We start from the raw sequence: 26,723 nt of genomic DNA on the forward strand, positions 1-26,723 counted from the left end.
TTTAAAAATGTTTTTGTTAAATTTGTTCATTGAAAATGAAATGCAATTTAATAAAGTATATTTAATATTTATTAAATATTAAATTTACATTAAATAAATATACATTAAGTCTATTGCCATAGACTTAATGCATGTAGCTTATATTGAAAATACCAACAAAGCATATTACAAATAAAAAGTTGTTTCCCCAGTATTTTTCATAAATGAAAATCAGTTATCCACTTACTGTTAAACCCACCCACTGCTGAAGCATAAAACATGAAAAAATGCTATTCAAATTAAAAGCAGAATCCATTGTACCCTGGCAAATGCCCTTGATCCAATATGAACAACTCAGAGATTAACTTTTGGGTCCCAACCCACTAGTTATTAACCCCTGCTCTCAATAACTATCATATTAACACATGCATTAAGCATTGTTGTACCTTCTTATTATCAGATCCTTCATCTGCAATGAGTTTACTTATCTCCAACATGAACCAGCTTCCAATGAGCTTTTTTATTCCTTGATTTCCTTTTATTTCCTGTCACTGCAGACATGAAGTAATACACATATGCAGTTTTTTTTACATTGAAATTTTTTAACAGCTGATCACTGTTTTCTATCATGCAGAATAATTAAACTGTCCTTACCTGGGAGTTTGATAATTGACCTTTAATATTGTGCTCTAACTTCTATCGCTCTATAGTCATTCTTCGTTTGGATTTAAATACCGTAGTACACACATGGAGACAATATTTCTACTGCAGTCTTGTAGTTAAGGAGATCCAACACTATTTTTGTTGCTCATAAAGTTCAGAATCTTGCTTAGTTTTATGTTAGTTGTATATCTAAATTTGAAGAAGGATGGATGAATTCATTTATTCATTCACTCGTTTATCCCCACTGATTAGTTGTCTGTTTTTCTGCACAGATTATCATCCTCCCACCCCACCAAAGGGCACTGGTTTTCACCGCTACCAGTTCATGTTGTTTGAGCAAGATTTAAACCTGAAAGTGTCACTCACAGAAGAGGAGCTATCCCGGGGTAATGGCTCCACCCGCACCATTTGTCTGCAACACTGCTGGTCTTTGCAGTATCATCCATCATAACCCAACCAACAGTTGTTGAATCAGCAAAAGAAAAGAAAAAAACAGTTTTAATTTTTATAACATAGGTTTTTTGCTGGTTTGAGATTAGGAAAACCCACACACACACACACACACACACACACACACACACACACACACACACACACACATACATATTGCAGTGTTCATTTGGCCACATCAAAATCCATTATGTTAAATGAAGAATGAACATTTTTTAAGATTTTAAAGCCTTTAGACATTGCTTACATTTGGTTAAATATAAATATTACCAATTAAGTAATGTTTTCACCGTTTATGAATTTTTTTGTTTGTTTGTTAGCAGGATTACGTCAAAAGTACTTAAATATGTCTCATCATTGGCGAAATGCCAAAAATGAATATCTCTATATATTTTTTTTTTACAAAAGTATGAATGACCATGGTAACATGATCAGGATCATTGATTGATAACTGCCAAAATCTGGCAAAGAGAATATTTGGCAGTTGGTGGACGTTTGCTTTTTCTGCAACTGCTTTAGGAATTGAGAATTTAACAATGGATCATGATTAAGTTTGCTGCAGTGATAACACCTGAAAGGACAAGACAAGTAGTACTGACTCCCATCAACACCTCCAGCAAACTAAAACTCTTCAAATCTTCAATGACTGCTGATGATAAAAAATGTCCCTCGTTTCTGTAAGTTTTTCTCAAAAGTAAAATGTTTGTCTTGTTTAGTTCTTGATTGGTGTTTACTTTGTGTTACTTTTGGTCCCCTGGGGTTGTGGATGCACGATGCAGCACCTTGCAGGAGGCGTGTCTATCTGTCTGTTCTGTTCTGTTGGGGCCACAGTCTGTGATTTAAGGGGAAATCAGGGCGGTTTCAGACTTCAAGCGCTGTGGCCATGATTAAGGGGAGCTGCCATTCTTGAGTGTTTTAGATTTTGACAGCTTTGTCAGCAAACAATCCACGCACATTAGGCTGAGGTGTGTTTGATGTTGAAATTTAAGGTGGAAAAACTGTCAAAAAGAGTTGCACTTTGTATTTTATGAATTCGACTCGCATTGGGGGAGTCTGAGATCAACTCTTTTTATTGTTTCTATATTCATTATGTCACAGCTGGTTAGGCTAAAGAAGTAATAACATGAATAATAGGTTGCTATTTTCAATATTTTAGTTGTTGTTTTTGCACATTAAAGTGGAGCACACTAATTATCTGCTCCTAGCTTAGTTTTTCATTTATTGTAAACCAATTGAAATGAGTGGATCCACCCATCCTTAAACTGCCTGATGATTTAAGCTCCGGCTGTAACATTTCCTGCTAACTTATCTCCATTCAGAGGAAATTACATTTTTAAATGATTTTATAGCTGGTGTTCAGTTTTCTTTTAAAAAGACCTCCTAACCTCCTATAGACTGGAATAGAAATTAACATTCAATACCAAGGTGAAAATGAAGCCAAGTTTTTTTTATGAATACACTTTACAGTCATTATTAGTTTTGGCTGAATTTATTATTGTACCTGCTGCGTCACGAGTGGCCTCCACACTGCTATGAGTGAGGTATTCATGCACAAAGCAGACGAGCAGAGGGAATCCCAAGTCTCCCCACCTCCCCCGTTAAGTATGTTCACTTATTAGCGGCTGTCCTCCCTCCGTGTGGTATGACACAGAGAGCATTTTTCATAGCCCATGACATTAATTGATGTGATTTGCAAAGGGAGAGCATTCAGCCGTGGGTGGGCAGACTCCTAATGATCGTTTTCCACTTCCAGCAACGCAGTCGTTGACTCAATTTTACCTCAAATTTGTTGTCTTTTTTCTTTTCATCTCTGACCATCACTTTAGCAATAAAGGGGATGAACAATTAGAGGCGGGGCCTGGTTGTTGTGAGGAATCATGGCAGTCTGCTGGGCCTCCTGTGTTAAGGTTATGAATGTATGTCCGTGAACTGATGGAGACAGCTGGTTTGTTAAATGAGGAGCTACAGGGGGGCGATGCTCTTGGCACGGGGCACAGGGGCGTGATCAGAGGGAATCCCCAATGCTCTGGCTCAGGAAGGCAGTCCCTGACTGAAGGCTGCCAGGGTGTGGGGGGGGGCAGGCGTGGGAGTACAGGCCCTCATGATACTTGTCAGCCACTTGGCAGGTCTTTAATATGTCCTGCTACTGTTTTGTGCCGACGAGTCAGTTTGTCAAGGAAAACAGTGTTACAATGCTGAGAGGGAAAGCCTGAAGCCTCACAAGAGTCATTCTAGTGTTGTTTCAGCCTACACATTCGTGTGTACGTGCACTGTTCACACATGCAGTCCAAGTCTTTTGACTTGAACCTTAACTGCTACTGTGGCTTGATCTGAAGCAGAAACTGTGATGAGGAGAAGTGCAACATGAGTCGCTGGCTGAAAAAACTAAATCAAAATGATCACAATCACATTTTTTGTCCTTTTTTTGGTGGTAAATTGTAAGAGAGGGAATCTGTGTGATGATCACATCCTGTGAATGAATAGGCGGCAGAGCAGTTCGCTGCTGGATCGTACATGTTGCTCATCTTGCCTCTCCTGCCAGCTCAGCACCCTCCACAGTAATTGAAGCCATTTGCAATGTTGCACTGTGGTAATGGGCAGATCCGTGTCTACCACCCACCCACTGCCTCAACCATTAATCAGAGCTGTGCAGAGTCAAGAGAGCCAGGATTTGGTTGCTACAGCAGGCCTGAGTTTTATCCAGGAGTCTACTGCCTTCGAGGAAGACTTGACATCCTGAATTTTGGCTGGTTTGACTTTTGTTGTTTGTTTTTCTACATTAAGGTTTAAAGAAAAAGTTTATATGTGTTCTCTACTTTTTATCAGCTCATAGGCTTATGGTATAAAACTAGTGATGTACAGTATCATTAAAATAAAGGCAGAAAGTATTAATAAAGAGGCCTTTGGTGGTGGGGGCAGGGTACAAATTAAAGCCAATTTTATTATTTTAAATTCAAATTTTAACAATGAAAATAAAAAATACATCATTAAGAAGAGCACTCGGAGTGCAAACGTCATCTTCCGTAAGGTCGATCTTTGGTTAAAATTTTGTCAAAATTCCTTATGCACTTTTGAAGTAATCCAGCTAGGGAAATGATTACCTCCTTGGCGGAGTTAATAGTCAATGAACATAAATAACAAAAAAGTGAAAATATGTTTTAGACTAACAAGCTATTAGCCATTTATTTGATTGGTTGTTTCCTAACTTCTTTAAAGTAACATATCAACAAGACCTATACAACCTTTTTTTGACCGTTAAATGACTATTAACTCATTGGCTGCCAGCCATTTTCAGAACAGCTACCCCCCTCACTGCCAGCAATTTTACAGCATTTTGACTGATTTTTAAAGACCCACAGAATATTTTGTACTATGACCATGTAAAATCTGAGAGAAAAGGAATAGATTCTCTACTTTCATCAGACATTTTTTTTTTGTTTCTAACTTGTTCCGTTCATCCGTAATCTACAGTTGAATATTTAATATAGGTAAGTTTCACACAAAAGGCCAGTTTCTGACAAAAAGCTGAGAAAAAAGGCTTTTTCTGAAAAACAGTGACTTTGAGCCTTTTTTTTTTTTTTTTGCTTTAGTGACACCTCAACATTGGTTTCCTGCTATAAAACAACAAAAACAACACTGAGACCAGGCTTTTGATGGCAAAATTATTATTATTCTGCTATCTGGGTCAGAGTTGTATGGTTCCCTTACCGTATTTTGGCCTTCCTCGAAGTCTCCCGTCACCCCCCACCCCCGTCAGTCTCCACACACGCAACTTTATCCTATTCCCGACATGCTGAGTCGACCCGTTAGGCCTGGGTTGTTGATTGTTTTCTCTCACAATCGTGACACTCTCAATAGTCCACTGAGGTCCACATACTGTATGTTCTGCTCGAGTGTGAGCTGCTGGGAGCTTCACCTTCTTCTCTCGTAGCACTGCTCTGTAGTAGTGACCACCAGTTGGTCACTACATCATAGTACAAGGCTGATATTCATTGGAGAGGTCCATAGCAGTGTCTGCTAGCAACCGCCGTTGAAAAACACAATTGACGTATATTTACGTCAATGGCAGTGAATGTTTGGGTTTGAAATTACATATATTTACGTCAATGGCAGTTTGTGAGTTAAGAGGTCTTTGGTTCATACAGTAGTTAGTGGTGAATCAATAAATTCTGATTGTATTGTTTTATTAGATCCATAATAAAAACTGCAAGCAATAGATGTGCTTTACTATCTGTCCACGGAATAGCATGCACTTTTATTTGGTGCTACAGCCACTTCATCTGCCACATCAAAATCTGTGTTGAGATCAACACGAGTGACCACACTTCATTCTTAGGTCACTGCACCCACTCGTTGACATAATGAGTTTGATATTGAAACAATGTGTGCACATGGCGGAATGGCAGGTGACACCTGGATTGCTCTCGTTACTCGCTTTGACCCAGAATTTGTGTTTTTAAATAGAATGCAGACATGCATTCCCTGTTATGACTTATTTTTTTACTCTTTAGCACCTATGGGGCATAAGGCATTGATCGTGTTCCTTCATCTATCGCAGTCTTTGGCAATCTGTTGTTTATCCAAGCCATTTTAGGAGATGAAATTTAATTTCTGGGATCAGGTCTCGGCAGCAAGTCTTAACTTAAAGTTTCTAGTTTGTTATTTTATTTGGATAGAATTCATGGCAGATCTTTCACATCAGATGTAATGGGAGTTGACTTTGCTCATATCCCACTTAGTTATTTGCCAGCACTCAGCTCCGAAAAGTAGAACTGACTTGACTAAGGTGTTATGTATGAGTCTTGGTTCTGAGGCTGTAGGTGTTGGATTTCCAGATGTTATGGAGGTCTTGTGTCGGTGGTACAGGCTTTTCCAAGTCTGCGTTAGATGTCTTTTAGGGCAGAATTGTTTGGTTGATCAGCCTTTTAGGTATACAATGTCATCATTGACTTCAAGCAGATCATTGCTTATGAATATGTGCTAGTGTTGATGGGCATCACTTTAATTTTAGTGGTATTTTTAGTGAGGCCTTTTTTAAGCATTCTTAGTGAGTCGATCCCCAACTTCTTATAGCTGTTTCATGTTTGTGGACAGGAAAGCAAGGTTGTCAGCAAATTTGAAGTCTTCAAGCTGGCTAAACAGGGTTATTAATAGCCTGTTGTTTTTAATCCGGTAGGTTCAATAAGAGAATGGGTGATAGACTGGAGTACTCACAATTTTGCAGGTTATTACTCCGTAATGGTATTGGCAAGTGTGATACCATATTCAGTGTGGTTGTAAAACCTCTCAATGACAGACACAATCTTGTATGGCATTCCATAAGACTGTAGGATCTTTTACAGTATTTTTTGGTCAATACTGTCAAAAGCGGTCTTTCATTTTTATTTTTGATTGATATTGCCAAACAAGGAAACATTTCATTTTTCCATTGTGTTATGACGGTTCATATGGCCAATATATGATCTTGTTGTGGAACAAAAGATGCATAATCACATGCCAGATCTCACACTTCTTGAGGTTTCCTTTTTTGGGGATTTTGACAGCTAGGCTTTTTGTCCAATCTTTGGGGATGTTATCACCATTTCACATGGTCTGAATGGTGAGGGCCTTTGTGGATGTTACAGCGTCAGCTTTAAGCATTTTAGCATGAATTGAAATGATACCTACAGCTTTGCCGACGTTAATGGCTTTGATGGACTTCAATACCTTCTCTGCAGTTGGGGCACCAACATCGATATTCAGAATATCATTCGCACTCAGACTCTGATCTATTTAGCACTTCTCGATGCTCAACCCAGTGGGGTACTTCCTGTTGTTATGTTTCATTCCTGCCTGATTTATCTAGAACAGGGACAGCGGGCTTGATGATATTTCCGCTCATGAGCCTTGTGATTTTGGGGGGTTCTTATGTTTCCCTTTACTGAAGCATTTGTGGCATCTCTTGCTAGTCCATACACAGGGCTTTCTTGTTCTTTTTGGAACCTCTCTTTACACCCTTGTTTTTGTCATTAAAAGCTTTCTGAAACTGGCTCTGGAGTCTTGGTGATTTTGCATTCATCTTCTTGGCTTTTAGGCGTTTGCACTCAAGGATTTTTTTGCCATGTCTCTTGTGTTATTGAGTCTTTCTGGTTTCCCCAGGTGATTTTGTGGATAGTTTTGTGTAGAAGAATGGTTCCTTCAATCACCCAGTCCGCATCCATTTGTTCCCATTACTCTTCTGTTGTTGGGGAACATTGCATTAGAGCTGCTCATAACAGTCAACCTTAGTTTCAAGGTTGTTGCATAGCACTGTAGGATGGTCAGGTTTCAGTATTCAGAAAAAAAAATTAAACAAGGACTTATAGGTTCCTACTCAGTGAAAATCCTGACTTTCTCTTTAGATATTATTAGGGCTAAATCATGGGTGTTTGTGTAATCATGGCCAGAGTAGATGGTAACAAATATATTGTTGTTGACAATTTGTCCAGAGCCAGTCCTTCAGCACTCACTTACCCCCAGTGTGTCCAGATGGTACTTTCTCATGTCTTTGAAGGTCTGAGCTGTTTTTTGGCTTTCACATGGTTTGAACATTCCATGTGCCAATCTTTGGCCCGAGTTGACTATTTCTCGCACTCATAGCTTCCTGTTGGCTTTCACTGTGGGTGGCCATTCTGCCTTCAATGCATCAGATTGATGCATTGATTTTACATCAGGCTTTTAAATAGTTTTAGGAAACATTTTTCAAGTTCTGAATCTCTGTATGGCATAGCCTGCAGGGTCAGGAAAACCTTCCTTCCACAAGAAGGTAGATACCACAGAAAGGCCTGTAATCCTAACTTGGGCCATGCTGAGACCTTTGAAGAGGCAGGGGCTCAAAGTAAAAGTTAAAAAAGGGGCACATGGAGCACGAACAAATGTTTTTTTTCAACCGCCTCTCCCTATGACACGTTTCTGAAGAATGAAATATGAAAAACTAGTCTAATGCACATGAAATATACACACAGCAACATTTCATATTTTTTCAAGACATATTTTTTATTTATTTATTTATTTATTTATTCAGTTTATTTCCGACATGGTTGCATTCACAGAAGTTTTGTTATTCTTTTTTTCTTTTTTTTTTGTACATGCCAAAAAAGGAGACGAGAGAAGCAGTTTGCTTATCCAAGTCCCGTCCCCTGTTTTGTACACAGAAAATTTACATCAAAGCTTGTCTCTCTGGTCAAACAGGTTTTTTTTTTTTTTTGTCCTTTTTTTACTGTATAACCACAAATGCACTTTATTATTCGTAGCATCCTTAGAGCACAGTGCAGGGTACAAAAGGACAGGCCTCCAGTCCTTTAACACATGGATGGTTAACATGCAGAGCTGAACACAAGTACACATATTCACACCTATGATAATTTCAGAGACTGAAAATGCACTTCTATACATTTGTATGATGTGGAATAATCCAAGGCACAGTACAAGATTACATTCCAATACATTCAAACTCTGTTCTCACTAACAGGAGACAGGGTTAAAAAATAAGCATAGAAGAGAGTTAATCTAAGTAATCACAAATCTAGTGAATATTTCCCCAAAATAAGGGTCTTAATTGATTGTGATTGTTATGGAGTTATAATAAATACAGTATAAAGCATTGTTCAGTCAGGCAGTTTCAACTCAGAAGCTGTTAAAATGTCATTTTTTTGTTATCAATATTAATGGAGGCTGGTAATTGAAACCATAGTTACTTTTATTTGTACGTGTGTCTTTGAATGCAGAAAGGAATATCCTGTGACATCAATAAAGCAATAAGAGTTAGACAGCCTTATTCAGCCAGGTCTCTTCTCCACTGTGCACATCTCAGAGCAGACACATAGATCTTGTCCAGAGGCTGTTTTCTGTGGCTGACCTTTGGCCTCAGTGAAGTTTCCCTACTGTGGAAAAAGGGCGGCATTATAGCATTTTATTTTCATGAATCTAAAGTGAAAATCTCAGTGCCGATCTTCCCCTGATATGATTCCTCTGACTCTGCTGTAAAAAACAGGATCTCTCGGTTCAGAGTATTTCTGAGACAAAGTAAGAGGTTTAACAGGGACACCGCCCACATCACTAAATGTAGCAGTTGTGTGTCACCTCACTGCCACCCTGATCTGCCTGCCATACCCTGATGTAAAAGCAAGGTGGAAACAAAAGGAGAGGCAGGAAGACTTTACCATCAGCCCCAGGTCCCACGCTATCTGTCCTTTCCATGAGCCGGCAGATGGGAGAGGCGGAAACATGTCTCTGCACTACAAACACACAGCAGCCTATTTTAAGGTCACATGTAAGTCTAGGCATTTGGAGGGTACCAAGCAGAGCGATAGCAACAGATATGATGAATTTGCCTCATTTTGGATGTAGCCCAAGGATTGCACAGCTTGAGACCGGATTATGTGTTTAATAGCCTTACAAGCAGAGCCTGGTTTCAACTCTGTTTGATCATTTTTCTACAATAAAATGATCTTCAGTGGGACATTTTCCATGAGGATGTTGGCAAACATCACACTAAAGCAAAAAAATTAAGTATTTCCGTTTTTTGTATTAAGGATATCTTCAACACTATTTTTTTAGCTGTATACTTGTACTGAGAATAAAGTTTTCAGCTTCATTTTATGGGTAAAGCAGCCATGTTGAGGATTTTAGAAATATGCGGAGGTGGTGCATTATCTGCCACTGGAGCACAGACCAAAAGGCCCTCAGAGGCCATGCCCTGTCACACTGACGGGTCATCTGACTCCATTGGCCTTACTCCATTATTAATCTGGAAACAATCTTCATTCACAGAGAGGCCTTGGATTTTGAAATCCTGACTTAGTAACGCATCATTGCGCATTGGCAGGACCACGTTAAGTTGCTATTAAATTACCAATACAATAATCAAACCAAATGTGATTATGATTTGGCAGTTTTTTTCTTATAATTTTCTGGTCACATGTGCAATGAATGTTTGAATTAAATCTCAAATAAAAAATATCAACTACAGAGTGTTTCCATTTAGAGTAAGTCATTCTAATTTGTTCATGTTGACAAAACATTACAATATTTAGTTATAGTATCCCCAAATGTGTTAAAAGGATAAGGAAGGTTGTTTATGATGGTAAAACCAACAACAATAAAGCTTGACACTGTTCTTTTCAATGAAACAAAAATGAAGTTTAAATTCCCGAATAAAGACAATCTCTACAGATTTGGATCAGATCAATTGTTGGCTTCCTTTTTTAAAGACGTCCCAATGCTATTCCTTAACAGATGTTAATGTCATTACTCTTCATACGGAAATACCAGAATATTTGTGATTCCCTAGATAACTGCGCAAAGAAAAGAAGCATTATCTGATGCAGAGAGATGGACAGTTTTTTTTTTTTTTTTCAGGTTCTATTGAAGTTTTAGCGATCTAGATTGTCTCCTTAAGTTTGTCTCCCTGAATCGAAAAATTGTGATTTGTTTTCTCCCCTCTTTTTTCAGTGAAGGAGGAGAAACTGCAGGGAATCAGTGGTTGTCAAAATCTTATAAAGTGATATTGTCATACCAGCCGGATGGCCGTCTGGTGTTTGTTTAAAAGGGGAGGGAAGGAAAAAAACAGTCCAGGCGATTGAATCATATCTTCTTGCCAATACGTCCTTGCGTTCCCACCTCCATCATTACAGCAACATGTTTTATTTTCAGCAGTGCTGTTCTCAGTGACTCACATCTCAAAGCCATGTGCTGCTCAGTTAGGCCTCAGATCCCTTAAACACAGACTGAGCGGTCAGAAGAGATGCTCTTGTAATACAACTGACACAGCACCTTAACCACTGAGTTTATTGACAAAAATATGAATTCAAAAAATGTTTGGTTATTGTTATGTTATTTAAATGGGTTTTTATGCAAAGCACTGATTTATTTCAAATTATTCAATGATTAATTCACAATTTTCTGCTCTTTCAGGTAAGTGGGATTTCCCATCGTTTGTCCAAAGGTACAATCTTGGCCTTCCTGTGGCCACAGTGCAATTTCTCACACAGAACTACCAGGACTGATAACTGCTTGCAAGAAAAAGAAGAATCTGGTAACATTGTGATAAAAAAAGAGAAAATATGATTCTTTTGTTTTTTCTTGAATAAAGCAGAATAAAGTCTTCAAAGGTTGCAAACGTCAGATCCTATGTGTCTATCTTATCATTGAGTTGCAGATAGATTTCCTCTTTGAGTTCCAACTGCCACCAGGTTTTGATGTTGCCCTGTAACTCTGTCACAGGTTTGGGAGATATAGATTTTGACATGCCAGGGGATTTCTTATTTGTTTCCAAACACTGTCAACAAGACTAGGAAGACGACCTGATATCACGACTGACTGTGGAAAGAGCTGATTCTAATTCAGGGGCGGAAACACGTCAGGGCCAAAAAAAAAAAAAAAAAGGAAGTGGGAGGTGAAACCCAGACCGCAACACAGCCGGATGCCTCAGTGGAACTTGAGTTAAGAGTGACAGGGCTCAGAGGAGGGGCTGTAGCCTCTGACATAGACCTGGTAAAGGGAACTAGCTCACTGAGTAATCGTTATCATATTTCCATTGATCACTCACACCCAAAATGGAAAAAAAATGGGCAACTTTCAGATTTCTGACTGATTGTTCTGACGTCTGACCGCGCTTGTTCTCTGTGTCCTTCAGACTTACTTTGTGACAATGAACCCATTTTGAACTTTAAAGAGTTGCATCAGAGTCACACCTGGCAGGTCTGCAGAGGACTGTGTGGATAAACTTTTCAACCCTCTCACAGTGAGATGCTTTTCAGACTTCATGAGTCTTTGTAGAGGGTTCGGTCAGAGTACCCCCCCTACATGAGGAATATTGGTTTTTAACCAGCAACTTTCCTCTGGGAGAGGTTAGTATCGATACCCCGGAAGTCTGGAAAAGCTGGATTTAAATGAGTGACTTTGATGTTCTGATGATCAATCTTTAGTTGGTGGTTTCATTGACCCCAATTTGGTGTCTCATCAGTGGACTAGGCAGGAGTAGGTAATGGAGGTTTTTGTTCCTTTGGTGGTTAAGCCCGCCTTGGTAAACCCCTATGTGCCCTCTCTGTGAACTCTGGGAGATCATTGATCAGATTGACCTGCATTTGCTTTGTTTTCCTCCCAGCCTTAGCAGTCAAAGCAGCTGGCCACAAAGACAACAACCAAAACAATGCGCACCAGTTCACAACTGGAGAATCCATGGCTTCTGAACAGAATATTGCTCTTGACCTTGATTTTCCCATCTTTTTTGATTTATGAAATCAACATTTTCACAATTGGCAAGTAAAGTATAATTCCACACTCATTGTGTGGTTTGCCAAGTGAGAACGCATTCTTCCAAAAATCCACCTACTTGAATCCATCAGCACGCCACTGAAATGCCAAGATTTGTACTTCCAAATGCACTGTGCATCCCCCCCCCATCTATATCTTGTAAATATTCTGCCAGAGCTACTGGGTTTTGCCACTCAGCTTTCTTGAATGTGGTTATTTTTACACCCAGTGTCAGGAGAGTTGAAATATGAAAAATAAAAAACTGACAGCTGTAGTTCAACACTGCACAATATATTATTGCATTATCTGGGAAGATACATTCCCTGATGATATAGGAAATGCAATTATTATTTTCCTAATTTATTCAAACTTAGATTAATTAAAAGGAATTTGTATAATCAATGCAATTGCCTAACCGGCACTAACTGATCTAATATGCATTTTTGACTTGTGAGTCTGTAATTATTGTTTTGTCTTTGCTTCTTCTGCGTCATATTGATTTCACAAGAGAAGTTCCAGTTCATTGTTGTGAGCAATTGCAAAAATAAATCTAAACGTGGCTTCTGTCCAATGCATATTTACAATATGATGAGCTGACCACTTTGCACATTTATTTTTCATATTTTTTTTACTTTTGACCTCAGCAGACAATCTCTGACCAGTGAGATTCAGAGCTGTCCACATGGGGATATGAGCGCTTTCTCAGAAGGAAAATAACATGAATGGCTTTGTTTTCCAGTTGAACACTTGGCTACCATCAACAATCAGAAATGCAGAATGCTAAAAAGCACCTTTTGACCTTTAAAGATTTTTGTGAAGGTATTTTTGCTCCCCCTGTTTTCAATAGAGAGATTTTTATCCCTCATACATACACACAAGCTTAAATGCAGATATCTGTTTCAGTCATTTTAAATTGGGACCAAAGCTCCTGGAATAAAGAGTAAGTATATTTTAAGCTTAAAAAATTGCCATTGGAAATGTGAGCTTTGTAAGTGTATTTAAAATATGTTCTTTTCCATTTATTTTTTTTTTGCTTGAGACCATTTTTCATTTTATATGTTTTAGTGGGTTTTTATTCCTATCCCAACTTTGATCCATAAAAAAGTCAACGAAACATTGTTCAAGCTGGTAAAAATGCAGGAACAGCAGTGATTTTGAGTCCTGCTGATCAAGACTTTGTCACATTCTGAGTACTCCAGTTTCCTCCCTCCTTTGCTGTCTCTTAAAATGACTATATCTGTGATTGTGTCTGTGTAATAGTCCTGGAATGAACATATGACTGTCCTTCAGAATGTGTAGCAATTATGGGTAATAGATGATCTTTACAATGTAATGCAAGTTAAACATTTTTTTTTTTTTTTAAATGTGACAAAATGCCATGTTCAGATTACTGCATTAAAGCAAGTTTGATATTTTTAGCCTCTACTCTTATAACAAAGAATAAAACTTGTCACTGTGAAGCATGGAAAACAAAACTGCTCCAACTGTTTATCCTTCAATTGCTTCCATGGACTCGATCTATGCAAAGTAACCAGGATGGAACAGAGAGAGGTCTAACAGGGTGGCCCATTGACAAACAGTGCAGGCCTGCTGCGTGTGACACAGCTCATAGTCTAGGAAATAAACCTGAAACATGTAGGTGTCCCTTTTGAACAGTAAAACTGCTAAATACATCCACAGTGCTCCACAATGCTGTACGCTTTCTAAGTGACCACATCTGGGGAATTCATATGAATTTGTATCTTGACTTTTCTATAAATTGTTTAAATCCATTCATTGGAATTTGACTGAAATAATAGGATAGATGTGAAACGGAAGGATAGCCAAAGCACAGTGATGCAAAAATCTGCTAATTATTCAGGGTTTTTTATGCTTAACAATCTACTGAATTGCAAATCATTCATTTTTGTTGTTCATTTCAAAGTTATAAACAAAGCATGGATCATACAGTATTACACGATGGTTAGGCCACGACCCCATGCAGTCGTTAATAACGGGTACCACATAAACACATTTTTCCCAAAAGACATGTTTGCAAACTTATCTTCTACATGCCTCATCATGATGAATATCACAGGTCACTCAAACTAATCTAAGGCTGAGGTTTAAACCCTTAATGTTTTGAAGTGTGAAGCAACACTGCTAACTTACAGTAATCAGGCCAAGAGGCCAAATTCTATTCGCTAAACACAACTATTAACAGGCAGTGTTGTGATGTCATGTTTAGCATTTCCACTTTACAACAAGAAGACTCTGGGTTCTTCTCCCAGATGGACCTGGGACCTGTTCTCTGTGGAGCTTGCATGTTTTCCTCATGCTTACCTTGATTTTCTCCCTTTGCTGCACTTTTCTGTAAAGTCTGAAACCATAAATGTTCATTGAAGAAACATCTATCTTTAGTGGGGACTACATTGGCCATATAAATGACGATCATCTCCTTTGTTTTGCTGCTAACTGAAGGTATGAGAGCAAGACCCCTGCAGAATCAGATCAGTGCTGTGACAGACGCTCAGGAAGCAAACACATGGAGGACTCGCCTATGGTAACTAGACACACAACCTGACTGACTGCTCTGTTTGTGTAAGCCCCTCAGACACCAAGCATGATGCAGACGAACTCACCCACACACTTTGTTTACACTTCTGGTTCATTGAGGAACTAATAAATTCTGGAGTCTGATTGCTTCAGCTCTAACGTTTCAGTCGTATGACACATTTCACATGGTAAAAAACATCCACTTACAAAAATTAAACAGGTGATTTGTTACTGATTTGCTGTAGCAACTGCTTCAAACAGGTCCTTCACATGTGTTAAACTCAAAACGCTGGAACAAAAATTCAACCTACTAGAGCACAGATGGGCAACCTTTATCACAGCAGGGGGCCACAAAAATGTGGTTGCCCTAATCAAGGGCCACATTATCAAACATTTAAGGATTTATTTGTTTTTGTGGCCATTTTGTATATATTTTTTTCCTTTCATTTATTTATATACGTGTTCTTGTTTTGTGTATTTTTGTTGTCATTTTGTGTATTCCCCTCTTTGTGATCGTGTTGTTTTTTTTTTTGTGAGTTTTTAGTATGGTGTGTGTTTTGGAGTCCATTTGGGTATTGTTCTGTCATTTTGGAGATTTTTGTTTTCATTGTGTGTGTGTGTTTTCTAAGTAATTATGTGTGTTCTTGTTAGCAATTTGGGTTTTTTTTTTTTTTTTTTTTTTTTTTTTTTGCCATTTTGTGATTCACTGTGGTTAATTTGTGCATTTTTGGAGTCATTTTCTATATTTTTGTTTTGTGTATTTTTCTGTCAATTTGGGTAATTCTGTTGGCAATTTGTTTGTCTTTTTAATCATTTTGTATATGCTTTGATTTTTGTGTCTTTTTGTTGTCTTTGTATTTTATGAGCCAATTTGTACATTTTTGGAATCTTTGTGTATTTTTGTTGTTTCTTTGTGTGCAATTGCTGACCTTTTGCTGTTATGTGTGTTTTTGGAGCTATTTTGTCTATTATGCTGGGCTTTGTATTCCTTTGAACTAAAATGAAAATGAGAGCTGCTTGTGGCCCCCAAGCCACCACGATGCCCATGTCTGCAAGCTTATAACCCAATCCGCGGAATGAGGTTGTACAGATTAAAAAATGCAAGCAAAGCATTGACAATTGATTAAAACACCAAATGTTATTGAGTTTTACCAGTGGTCAAATTGTGCTAAGATTGAACCATTAGGGCTTAATTTTGGAAGACGTTCACATTGATTCTGATAGAAAGGCATCCTAATTTACAACAATGGACTGTATAGCTGCAAATCTACTCAATATTAGGCATGCAGTGGGGGCATAATAATATGGCTTAGTATGAAAAAAATCCACCCTGTGCCAATCACATAGATTTTTTATATACATTTTTATCTGAATTAACTATTATTCAGCTCAAAAATGGTTTATTGCAAGATCACTATTGGACCTGATCCTTTTCACAATAACTTTGCATGTTCTGTCATAGTTTGAATGTCCTTTTATTGAGAATGTGCAGCAATTCAGGGTCAACTAGCCACCCTGAACTGTATTTTTTGCTGTATGGTGACAAATTAATTCACCTTTTAAAAGTTTGGATTTTTTGAATTTGTAGAAAAAGTTGTAAAAATGCATGATGGTACCTTCTTTTTACAGTCAAAGGATGGTACCACAGGCTGGGTCTAGTTTTCTAAGAGATTACCCAAACAACAGAAATGTGCTTTTTAAAACTCTTTTAGGTATTTTCAGATGAGATATATTTGCTACAAGTTGGCAAGTTAGTGAAAAGCAAACCATGACATTGTGTCCACGGCTATGTCTGTGGCTTCCGATCACTTTTCCACTACAAACCTCGCACGGAACTACCAAGTCCATATACGGACATTAAGGGGCGTGGCCGGATGTTGCCTTATTTGGAGTTCCCACTTCATACTCCAGGTCAAACCCAGTGTGTGAGTTTACAAAATAAAACACTGAGGATATTGACAGAAGATGGTCACGTTTATCAAAAAAAATAAAAATAAAAAACATCTCAACATAAACCCATCATAATGTTATAATGTCTCTGTCTGAGTTTTACTAAACAAAAGCAGGGTGGGGTGGAGAAAAGATAAAGCTTTGCAATGTGTGTGTGTGTGTGTGTGTGTTGGGGAGAAGGGAAAAAAACTAACAAACAACTAGAAAAAGTTTGGACACGTAACACAAAGTAGTTTTTGTGTGAGAAACAAACTGCTAGCCATAACATAATAGCCGTTCCCTTTCTTGCTCACCGACATCAGACGCTCACTGTGTGCCTGATAGTCCCCTGAACGCATCATAAAGTCTGACAATAATAAAAGATAAGGGCGCTCCTGGATCTCGCTTTATCTTTTCCACAAGGTCGGGAGCCACTTCATCCCAAAGAGAGCTGGAGCTGTATCTGGTGGGTTCTGCTCTAAACTTTCAGCTCTATCTGCCGGAGCCGTTGAGCCTCCACTGTATACTTTCCGTCGGGCTGACGCGCTGGAGAGCCTGCTGCTGCTGGGCTCCCGTGTCCATATATGGTCATCTACGTCACCAAAAAGTTCCATCCCCCTATTTAATACAGGCGGACTGGAGTCCCCTATCCAGCTCCAATAGAGCAAGTGGAGCAGCTCTTGTGAAACCAACACCACCAGCACCACCTCCACCTCCTTCATTGATTCCCATTCCCCCACAAAGCGGCCACGCAGCTCCTCCACACTCATCATCACATTCACAACAACAACAACACAGGCACAGGCTGCTCATCCTCCAGCGGGGAAACTCGGATACCTTCAGGATCCTCAGACTCATCCACACCTGTGTGTTTTCCCACTTTGACAACACCTGGTGTTTCTTCTTCTTCTTCTTCTTTCCTCCATCTCCTCTGTTGGATACCGGCGTGTGACCGTCCGTCCTCTGTAGATGTCGGACTGAACTTCACTGCTATGACAGGGAAACTAGCGGACAAGATCCCTCTTACCATGAGCAGTTTAATTAACACGATCCCTGACAGTCTCTACCCAGAAGAAGACATCCCGACGTCTATGAATATTTTCAACAGTACGGAATCTGTTAACCACTATTCACAGATGAACACAGGTAAGACTTCTATCGGGAAAGTGCTTGAAAAGTGCGATGAGCGGGACGGCAACAGTTGTCTGTGGCGGGGATGGATGGAGCACCTGTTGGCGCTCCGTCTGTTGCGCACGGTGCCTGGTGTCTTTTTCACGCATGCAATTATCTACTATTTATTTATTTTTGCATTATTATTATTTTTTTATTCCCACGTTAGGATAAATTTAAAAAAGAAAGAAATAATCGCATGTATTTATTTAATTTTTTTTATTATTTTTTTTTTTAATCACATTTCCAATATATTTTCTGTCAGGATTTTAAACGCGCTGTGAAAACACAAAGGCCGACCTTTTTATTAACCCGAACGAAACACGAATAGAAATCTCGATTGTCGCGACTTTGTTATCAAACTTGAACTATTTAAGTTTGAATCTGTAAATTGTGCCGCTGTTCCTGTGTGTGACTGAAACGTGTGGTTTAAGCATGAACCGTCACGTCATTTGTGAACCATAAACTCCTCATGTCCAAATGATCCTATATGGACAATGACTTTCATTCACAACATTGACATGTCATAGTGAATTTAAGTAGGCGTGCGGGGTTCAACTATATATACGAAACATGAGGCCCGATAAAATTACCTTAATATAAATATACCTGGATAATCTACAGTAAATGACTGCTTTAGTTTTATTTTTACATTTGCGCATATTTGTGAATAATTAAAGCGGCTCCAGCTCTATAAGTATTAAAGCTTCATCTGACTCAATATACAAAATATCTCTCTCTTTTTTTTAAATTCTATAACAACCTGACAATATAAAATATTAAAATCATTTCAACGTCGTTATTTTACCCTTTAAACCAAACGTATTTTAAAATTGCCTAAATTGAGAATATTTCTGTTTTATTTCTCTCGGACGTGAATCCATGCAGCTCCTCCCGTCAACGCGCACAGAACACAATATTCTTTGTCATATATGAATTAAATCCATGCGCCTTAAAGTTTTACGCACATGTTTCAATTCTGAAAACACTTTCATGACCAAAATGTATTTAATGTGAGTGTTTAAAATAAAATCAGGGTTTTATTTATTAAAAAAAAAAAAAAGTGAGTTCACGTTATTGTGTTTAGATTTCATCTAAAAAAAATAAAAATAAAGCTGTAATCTGTAAAATGGTGCACCTATCATCATTTTTGTATACAGGTTATTTAGAGGAAATAATAGGTGAAGGTTTTAAGAAGTGCCACACTCTCACAGGTGAAGCAGGTGTGTGCTGTAACCTTTAAAAAGAAAAGACTTTATTTTGTTGCCCTTCCTTTTGTTGAAAACCCTCCATCACTTAAATCGTCTCCTGAAGATGCGGACATTTCTGTCAAATATTATTTTATTTTTTTTTTATGTTTCAATCAGAAGCTCATTTTCTAAATGTCACATCCACTAAAATCATTGCTCTCTCTCCTGGCTTTAATACTATTGTCCAATGCAGATAATTTTGGTTTCATTTTATTATAATTTGCCTTCAGCTAAATTTCAATAAGCTGTAATTATTGTAATTGTGGTAAATATATAAGCACTCCTGTATACGGTTCCCTTAAAAAATGAAACGAGGGCATCTGTTTTAACTCCGGTTGAGGCAAGATCCACACACTTATCTCTTAATTTATCTTCTGCTGTGATCAGCGTGTGTCCATTTAGAGCGTTATTGTTATATTACAGTGAGAAAACATTTATACAAACTAAATAAAAACCAAAAAAATCCTCTTGAGCGACTTGAGCTGCAAATAGGTTTTTGAGTGTACAGTATAAGCACGATAAATGTGATGTCTGCTTTTTAATCCCCTCCCAGTTTTAAGGAAATCAAATCTTGCCATTCAGTTTGTCTGTCCTCCTGAGGGACACGATGACTAGATCAAAGGGGGTGCTTAGGTCTTGATTTCTGAGAGCCTGTGGGATCTGAGAGAGAAAGAGAGGAAGGGAGAGAGAGAACGAGTGAGACTTTAGTCTCTCAGATGCAGCAGTCAGTCACTTAACTTACAGGTCTGTCAGCGATCACATTTCTTCATGAACTGTATGGGAAATCTTTTTATTTTAATTTTATTTGTTTCATCTTTTCTGCTTAATGACGGCGATCTGCTAAAAAGCTCTGTTTTTATTGAAAGGACTGCCACTTAAAGTTCCCACAGATTTACCCATGCTGTACATTTTTGGGGACTCTTTTCACATTTGTCACATAATGTGACTTTCACATGCTTTTTTTTTTCTCTCATATGATTGTATTTCATACTCATGTAAAAAGCTTTCACTAAGGTTTGGTTGCTCATTGTCTTTGTTATTATACACTTTTGTCCAGATAACATCATGGATCTGGGAATGGGGAGCGAGAAAGGAGCGTCAGAGATTCAGTATGGATCGAGCTTCCAGTCGAACCGCAGCGGACAGACTGTCACCTATCTGGGAAAGTTTGCCTTCGACACTCCTCCGTCTGGTGGCATTGGTGGATCAGGCTGGTGCTCTGATAACAACATCATTAGCCTGGTGAGCGCAGGGATCCTGGGGGTTTCTCCGTCGCCTGGCACTGTTACCACGCAGACATCATCCTCCGCAGCCAGCATGGGTGGACAGACGTCAGATATGGAGCAGGTTTATGGGCCGCCACTGCCTGCCTACTCCACCTGCAGTGACCTGTACCAGGACCAGGTCTCCTTCCACCACAGCCCGGCCACCAGCACAGCTCTAGCCTACCCTGGCAATGACTATCACTCCACATCCAAAGCCTCTATGGATGGCAGTCTTTTCTCCATGATCCCCGACTACAACCTCTTCCATCACCAGGGTGAAGTTGGTGTGATGGAGCACAAACCCTTCCAGACAATGGACCCGATTAGGGTCAACCCTCCACCTATCACACCCCTGGAGACCATCAGAGCCTTCAAAGACAAGCAGCAGATACACCCTGGATTCATAGGCGGGCAGCAGCACCCGCCTCAGCACCACCCTCCTCCACAGACTCTCACCCTTAAACCCATCCGACCTCGGAAGTACCCCAATCGGCCCAGCAAAACCCCAGTACACGAACGCCCTCACGCCTGTCCGGCAGAGAACTGTGACAGGCGGTTTTCACGTTCAGACGAGCTCACGCGCCACCTTCGCATCCACACGGGTCACAAACCCTTCCAGTGCAGAATATGCATGCGCTCCTTCAGCCGGAGTGACCACCTGACCACGCACATCCGCACGCACACAGGTGAGAAGCCCTTCTCCTGTGAGTTCTGTGGACGCAAGTTTGCCAGGAGCGATGAGAGAAAGAGACACGCAAAGGTTCACCTGAAACAGAAGGACAAGAAGCCTGTTGATAAGAGCAGTGGTCCAGCAGGCAGCCACAGCTCTCCCGCCAGCTCCTGTGGTGGACCAACAGTCACAGCATCATGACCATCAGCACATGCACTGGGACCCAACCATTACAGCACCACATAAAAAAAGACTTAGGAAGAAGGAACCTCGTCCGATATGAAATAAATAGGTGACTCTTTTTCCTCTCTTTTACAACCCCAGCTCATTTCATTTCCTTTTATTTTGAGATGCCTTTAGTTTAAGTCGGAGTAGAACGGCTGCAAGGTCCTCTTCTTCTTTCAAGCAACTCAGAGCCTCAGCTACTGTAACACAGTGCCAACTAAAGAATAGCACATCCTGTCCACTGTGTATGTGTATAGGGTTTTTTGGAATGAATCCGCTTTTGTATATTTCACTGAAATCCTCTTAATTGGGTTGAAATGCACACAAGTTGATCACAGAGCTCCATTTAAGGCTGAATTGTCTGCATTAAATTAATCAGGCTGTTTCAAAGTGCAATTGGTTTGTATTTGTGTACTGTCATGGACACCCTATTAGTGGCACTTGACTGTCCGTATGTTGTTTTGTTGAGGTGTAGTGTTTTGTTTTTGTTTTTTTTCTATTTAAATGTTGTTTTCTCAAAGAAACGTGTGCCAAAAGCATTGTGGTGATGCAGCCAAACCTGGTTCTGAAAACTGTGTCTGACATTTGCCAAACAAGACAGTGAGTAATTTGAGCCTCAGCATCAATGTTGTTGAGTTTCTGAAACAACCACGATCATTCATTGCAAAAAAAAAAAGAAAGAAAAAAAAAGAGACATAATTACCTTTAGTGAGGTGAAATCTAAATATTAAGTCAATGGGTCACACAAAATAAACTGGCATGTGTCTCGTCACGAAACAAACACGCCTGCAGCAACCCATGCCTTTGCCAATACTTATTTATTTGTAGTAAGTGTGACTGATTTTATGTTTTTAATTGTCTCTTTATGTGCCGTTTCCCCGATGTGATTGTTTTTTTTTTTTTTTTTAAAGCTCATCAATGCAGTTCATTTCTCAGCTATCTTGGGTTTTACAGTTATATGCAATATAGTCGCAAAAAATGCCACCAATTCATAAATCAAATGAACTACGTGCACATTTAGAAAGAAAGAATGAACTCAGTTAACATGGAACATTTGGTTGCAAATGCAGCAGTTTGGAAAGCAGAGACGAATGAGCCCCCGCGTCTCAGCGTCACAGTGTAAAAAAAGACTACACTGTCTGCTTTTACTCCCCTAAAGATGTGCAGTGTGTGTGCGTGTGTGTGTGTGTTACAGGAAAAAAAAAACATATATATATTTTTTTCCCAATCTATGTTTACATTTCTTTCTAATTAAGGCAGACTGAGCTGTGTAAGGTGTTATTGTTTTTGTACACATTACAAATATGTATGCAGGTAGCTACAGTTACACTTTCACTTTTGTACTCAAATGTCAAATGCACCAAAACCCAGTATTAAATTGTGCATATATGTGCATGCCCTCGTTCGCACTATGTAAATACAAATGTCTTCATAAACGAGATCTTACAACCGACTGAGTGCTTTGTGCAGGATGTTTCTTAAAGCTTTTAGAATTGTTGGTAGAACACACACAAAAAAAATAATAAATAAATCACTGCAAAATTATCAACTGCATTAGAGCAGTGCCAAAAATGATGTACTGGCTTTTATTTAAATAATAATCATAATAATAATAATAAAAAAGAGGATATCAGAGTGAATTGGTATAGGAAAGCATCTGCGTGTTTTACTGAATAAATACAGTTTATGTATCTTCATTATAGCAATATATGTATTTTAATGAATACGCCCCCCCCCCCCCCCCCCCCCCACTGTATAAAAGGTCTGGTGTGACTGAGCATGTCATAAACAGCACACAATAGATGGAAATGACAATAATATTTATACATTCCATTCCCATCTGTGCGTGTATTATCTCTGCAGTGCTGATAGAAGGAACTACTTTTAAACTGTGTTAAATTTATTCCTGCCAATGGTTTGGCTTCGATCGTGAGAAATTCACACTAATATTGATGTACAACATATCTGATTTTTTTTTTTTTTTTTCTAACATTAAATTATGGAGTTTATTCTAATCTTTTGTTTCCAATTAATAACAATGTTCAATATCATTTTTGCCCAAAGTGTATTGTGGATTTTTTTTGTGGAGAAAAAGAAAATGATCATAACTGGTAACTTAGTGAGACATTTTCACCCAATGCAATAAACACATTACATGCAAACAAAGCAAAAATAAGTAAAAAAAAAAACAATCATATTTGTCAGAATACGAGGGCTGCAGATACTGGGGTCATTTGTGTCATGAGTGTAAAATATAGATATCAATAGTTCAATACTAGTTTGTAAAACAACGACGTGAAGATAATATTTCCTCCTTATTGGATCAGCCACATGAAAATAATAAGTTATACCTGATTTCCCTCCTGTGACTCTCTACTGAAAGGATGCGTCATTTGTCTATACACTAGCAAAGCTGCGGCAATCGCAGCGCGTATAGAAATGAGCTTCCTTGACCACACTTTATACCCTTCCTGTCACAAACCAGTTTACTACTGAGCTTTCTGCCAAGTGCCAACTAGTTTATCATGAATCTGGCCTCAGAAGGTCTTTTCTCAGGTCACGTTTGCGAGTACATGACGAAAACTGACACATTTTGAGATATCATACAGGCACTGTGACATCTAACAGCTTTTTGTGACAGCAGCACATCATTCTTTGCCGAGGTCGACTTCATTTAAGCCACATATTTGGATCAGACTCAGTAAAGTGCAACGCATATATGCTATGTCACATCATTTACCATTAATATAACTAAAAACTGGGCACAATGATAACCGTGTACGACAGTGAATTCAACATTGGTACCTTATCGCTCTAATTGTGACAGATGCAAACATATTTTTACATTCAAATGATGAGAAATCCCAAATGTTTATTGACGTCTAGTTCATGGAAAGGACGAATCAAGATACGCGCCCTTCAAAACTCATACATAATAGTGGGAATAAACAGTTTGGGTTGCATTGCAATGTAAGGCAGAGAATACAGTAAACCTTCTAAACAGTGAGGACATGTTAAATACACCTTTGTAAACCAACTTTTTCATCCGTCTCTTTTTCTGTGTCTCTCTTTTCTGTATCGTGGTGTTCTGTAACGAATGAACAGCTTTTTTGTTTTGTTTTTTTCTCTAAATAGCTGCATTACACTTCCCTTCAACAACAACACAGGCTGTGGCATGTTCTGCTAAACACACAAAGCGATAGATGTGCATTAAAAACCAGTTAAATACAAATCTAACCAACCTCCTGCTTCATTTGGAAAAAAATGTATGTATTGCCTTGAAATCGCCCTCTGCTTCATGTTGAATCTGAGCCAACATCGGCGGCCATCTTTGTGCCAAACTGGGTTGCAGGGTTGACTGATTAAAAACAATACACACACATTTCCACCAGAGCAACAGATTCTAAATGTGACCTCGCAACTGAAGGCAGCCCTGTGCTAATGTTTGACTTAGCCTCCGAGAAACTGGCCTCAAGCTATAGGCCATGGGCTTGGTCTCGTTCAGGAGAAGAACGGTACTAAATGTTTTTAGATAAATAAAAATAAATGAAAAAAGGGAGGGAGGAAGCTCCTGTTTGAAGATAATTTAATAATAATGTGTAGATATTACAGGCTACTCTAGTCATCTAATGGATGACGGTGGGGGGGTCGGGGGGGGGGGGGGGGCTTCAGGGATTTTGTGGTCTTCAGCAGTGACACTGGTGTTCTGATGGAGTCGATACTGACTGTTTTCTGTTGTGTTGTGTTTCCTTTCACTGCAGTATATCCTCATGTTTGCATGTGCACGGAAAAGTTCCGTAGTGCCACCCTCAGAATGCTGTGGGCGGTGCTTGTTTTCTTTATGATGCATGAAAATAAAAGTCAAATTGGGTGAAACGGGATAACCCGACGTCAATGCAAGACAATTGGAAACACACACTGGGATAACTGTTCTGTTGGCTTTTCTTTTTTTTTTTTTTTTTTTTTTTTTGTTCAAAGAAACAAGGGGGTCTTGTTAAAAAATGTTGTTGATGTCTTTAGCCTATTTCATGTTTTTATTACCTTATAATAAGGTTCTTTAATGATGAGCTGAATATTGAAATGAACTTTACTATATCCATGTGATGGGGAGATGTACTCCCCTGTTTACTCGGCACTTCAGTTTGTTGTAATGCAATTGTTTTGTTATTTCTATGTAAGTACTTGAATAAAGAAAATTATAACTTGCCCTTTCCCTTTGTCTTGCAGTGCAATTTTCATGTTCTCTGTGAGACGTAGCGTGTTGGGGTTTCTTCTGGGTGCTCTGGTTTGCTCCCACAGTCCAAAGACGTGTATTTTAGGTTCACTGGAGCTTCTAAAATTACCGTAGGAGTGTGTTTGTGCCAAGAATTGTGTGAACAAGCTGGGAAGGACTCCAGTGCCCCGTGCCCCTGAGCAGGAGGAGCAAGTCTGGAAGCAAGATGGAAGAATGGATCATGGACAATTTGCCTTCACTTTTCTTGGGTGTAGCACAAGGTCAACAATTACATTGTTGCAAACATTACAGCATGCTGATGAGGTAGAGCTAAAACCTTTAAAAGGCAAAAAAAAAAAAAAAAAAAAGGCTACTGATTTGCATGACACAAAAACAACAAATTAGTGATCGATTCACTCTGCTAATGCTAAACTGTGTTGCAGATGGAGACAAATAATGCTACTCACTTTCAGCCATCGTTGGTGTTTCTGCTGGAAAACACTGAGTCAGTTCAGGATTAGTGACAGGGCTCCGACTCTAGTAAATAGGACCACTGTGACCCAGTAACGGAGTTGCTCATCACTGGAATCATCAGACAATGGTAATGCTAATCCTAACTGACAGAAACTGTTGCTCTGCATCTGTGTGTGTGGGTTTACTTGTGGAAAAAAAAAAAAAAAGAAGAAGAAGAAGAAATGCTTAGCCAATAAGTTTTGACCAAGATTATCTGCTTGTGTTATTAATTGGTGGGTACGACATAAGAAATTAATAAATAAAAAAACAAAACAATACTACTATACTACAATAATGATAATAATTATGCATCCATCCATTTTCTGACCCCTTGTTCATTTTTTAGGGTTGCAGGGGTCTGCTGGTGCCTATCTCCAGCTCTTAATGGGCATGCCAGTCCATCGCAGGACAACACACAGACAGACAACCCCTCACACTCATATTCACTCCTGTGGGCAATTTAGAGACTCCATTCAACCTGTTTTTTTTTTTTTTAGATTGTGGGAGGAGCCAGATTACCTGGGCGGAAACCCATGCAGCACGGGAAGAACATGCAAACTCCACACAGTAAGGACCCAATTGTCCAA

At 39.0% G+C, this 26,723-nt stretch overlaps 1 protein-coding gene across 4 annotated transcripts in view; it reads left to right on the top strand.

The window, feature by feature from the left end:
- The window catches only part of egr3 (early growth response 3), a 79,147-nt gene extending 57,017 nt beyond the window's left edge, over positions 1–22,130 (top strand). For 2 of the 4 annotated variants that reach the window (XM_028457227.1, XM_028457226.1), the window contains 3 exons: positions 915–1,028; positions 14,827–14,908; positions 20,308–22,130. In XM_028457227.1, the coding sequence (XP_028313028.1) occupies positions 20,316–21,386 (1,071 nt within the window). In that variant the 5' untranslated portion in view covers positions 915–1,028; positions 14,827–14,908; positions 20,308–20,315 and the 3' untranslated portion in view covers positions 21,387–22,130. Of the gene's footprint in view, positions 1–914; positions 1,029–14,826; positions 14,909–17,454; positions 17,977–20,009; positions 20,026–20,307 lie in introns of those variants that run through there. The other 2 variants (XM_028457224.1, XM_028457225.1) reach the window with 2 other exon arrangements.
- The last annotated feature ends 4,593 nt before the right edge of the window (positions 22,131–26,723 follow it).

Source organism: Gouania willdenowi, chromosome 9 (genome assembly GCF_900634775.1).
Source record: "Gouania willdenowi chromosome 9, fGouWil2.1, whole genome shotgun sequence".
Taxonomy (NCBI): domain Eukaryota; kingdom Metazoa; phylum Chordata; class Actinopteri; order Blenniiformes; family Gobiesocidae; genus Gouania; species Gouania willdenowi.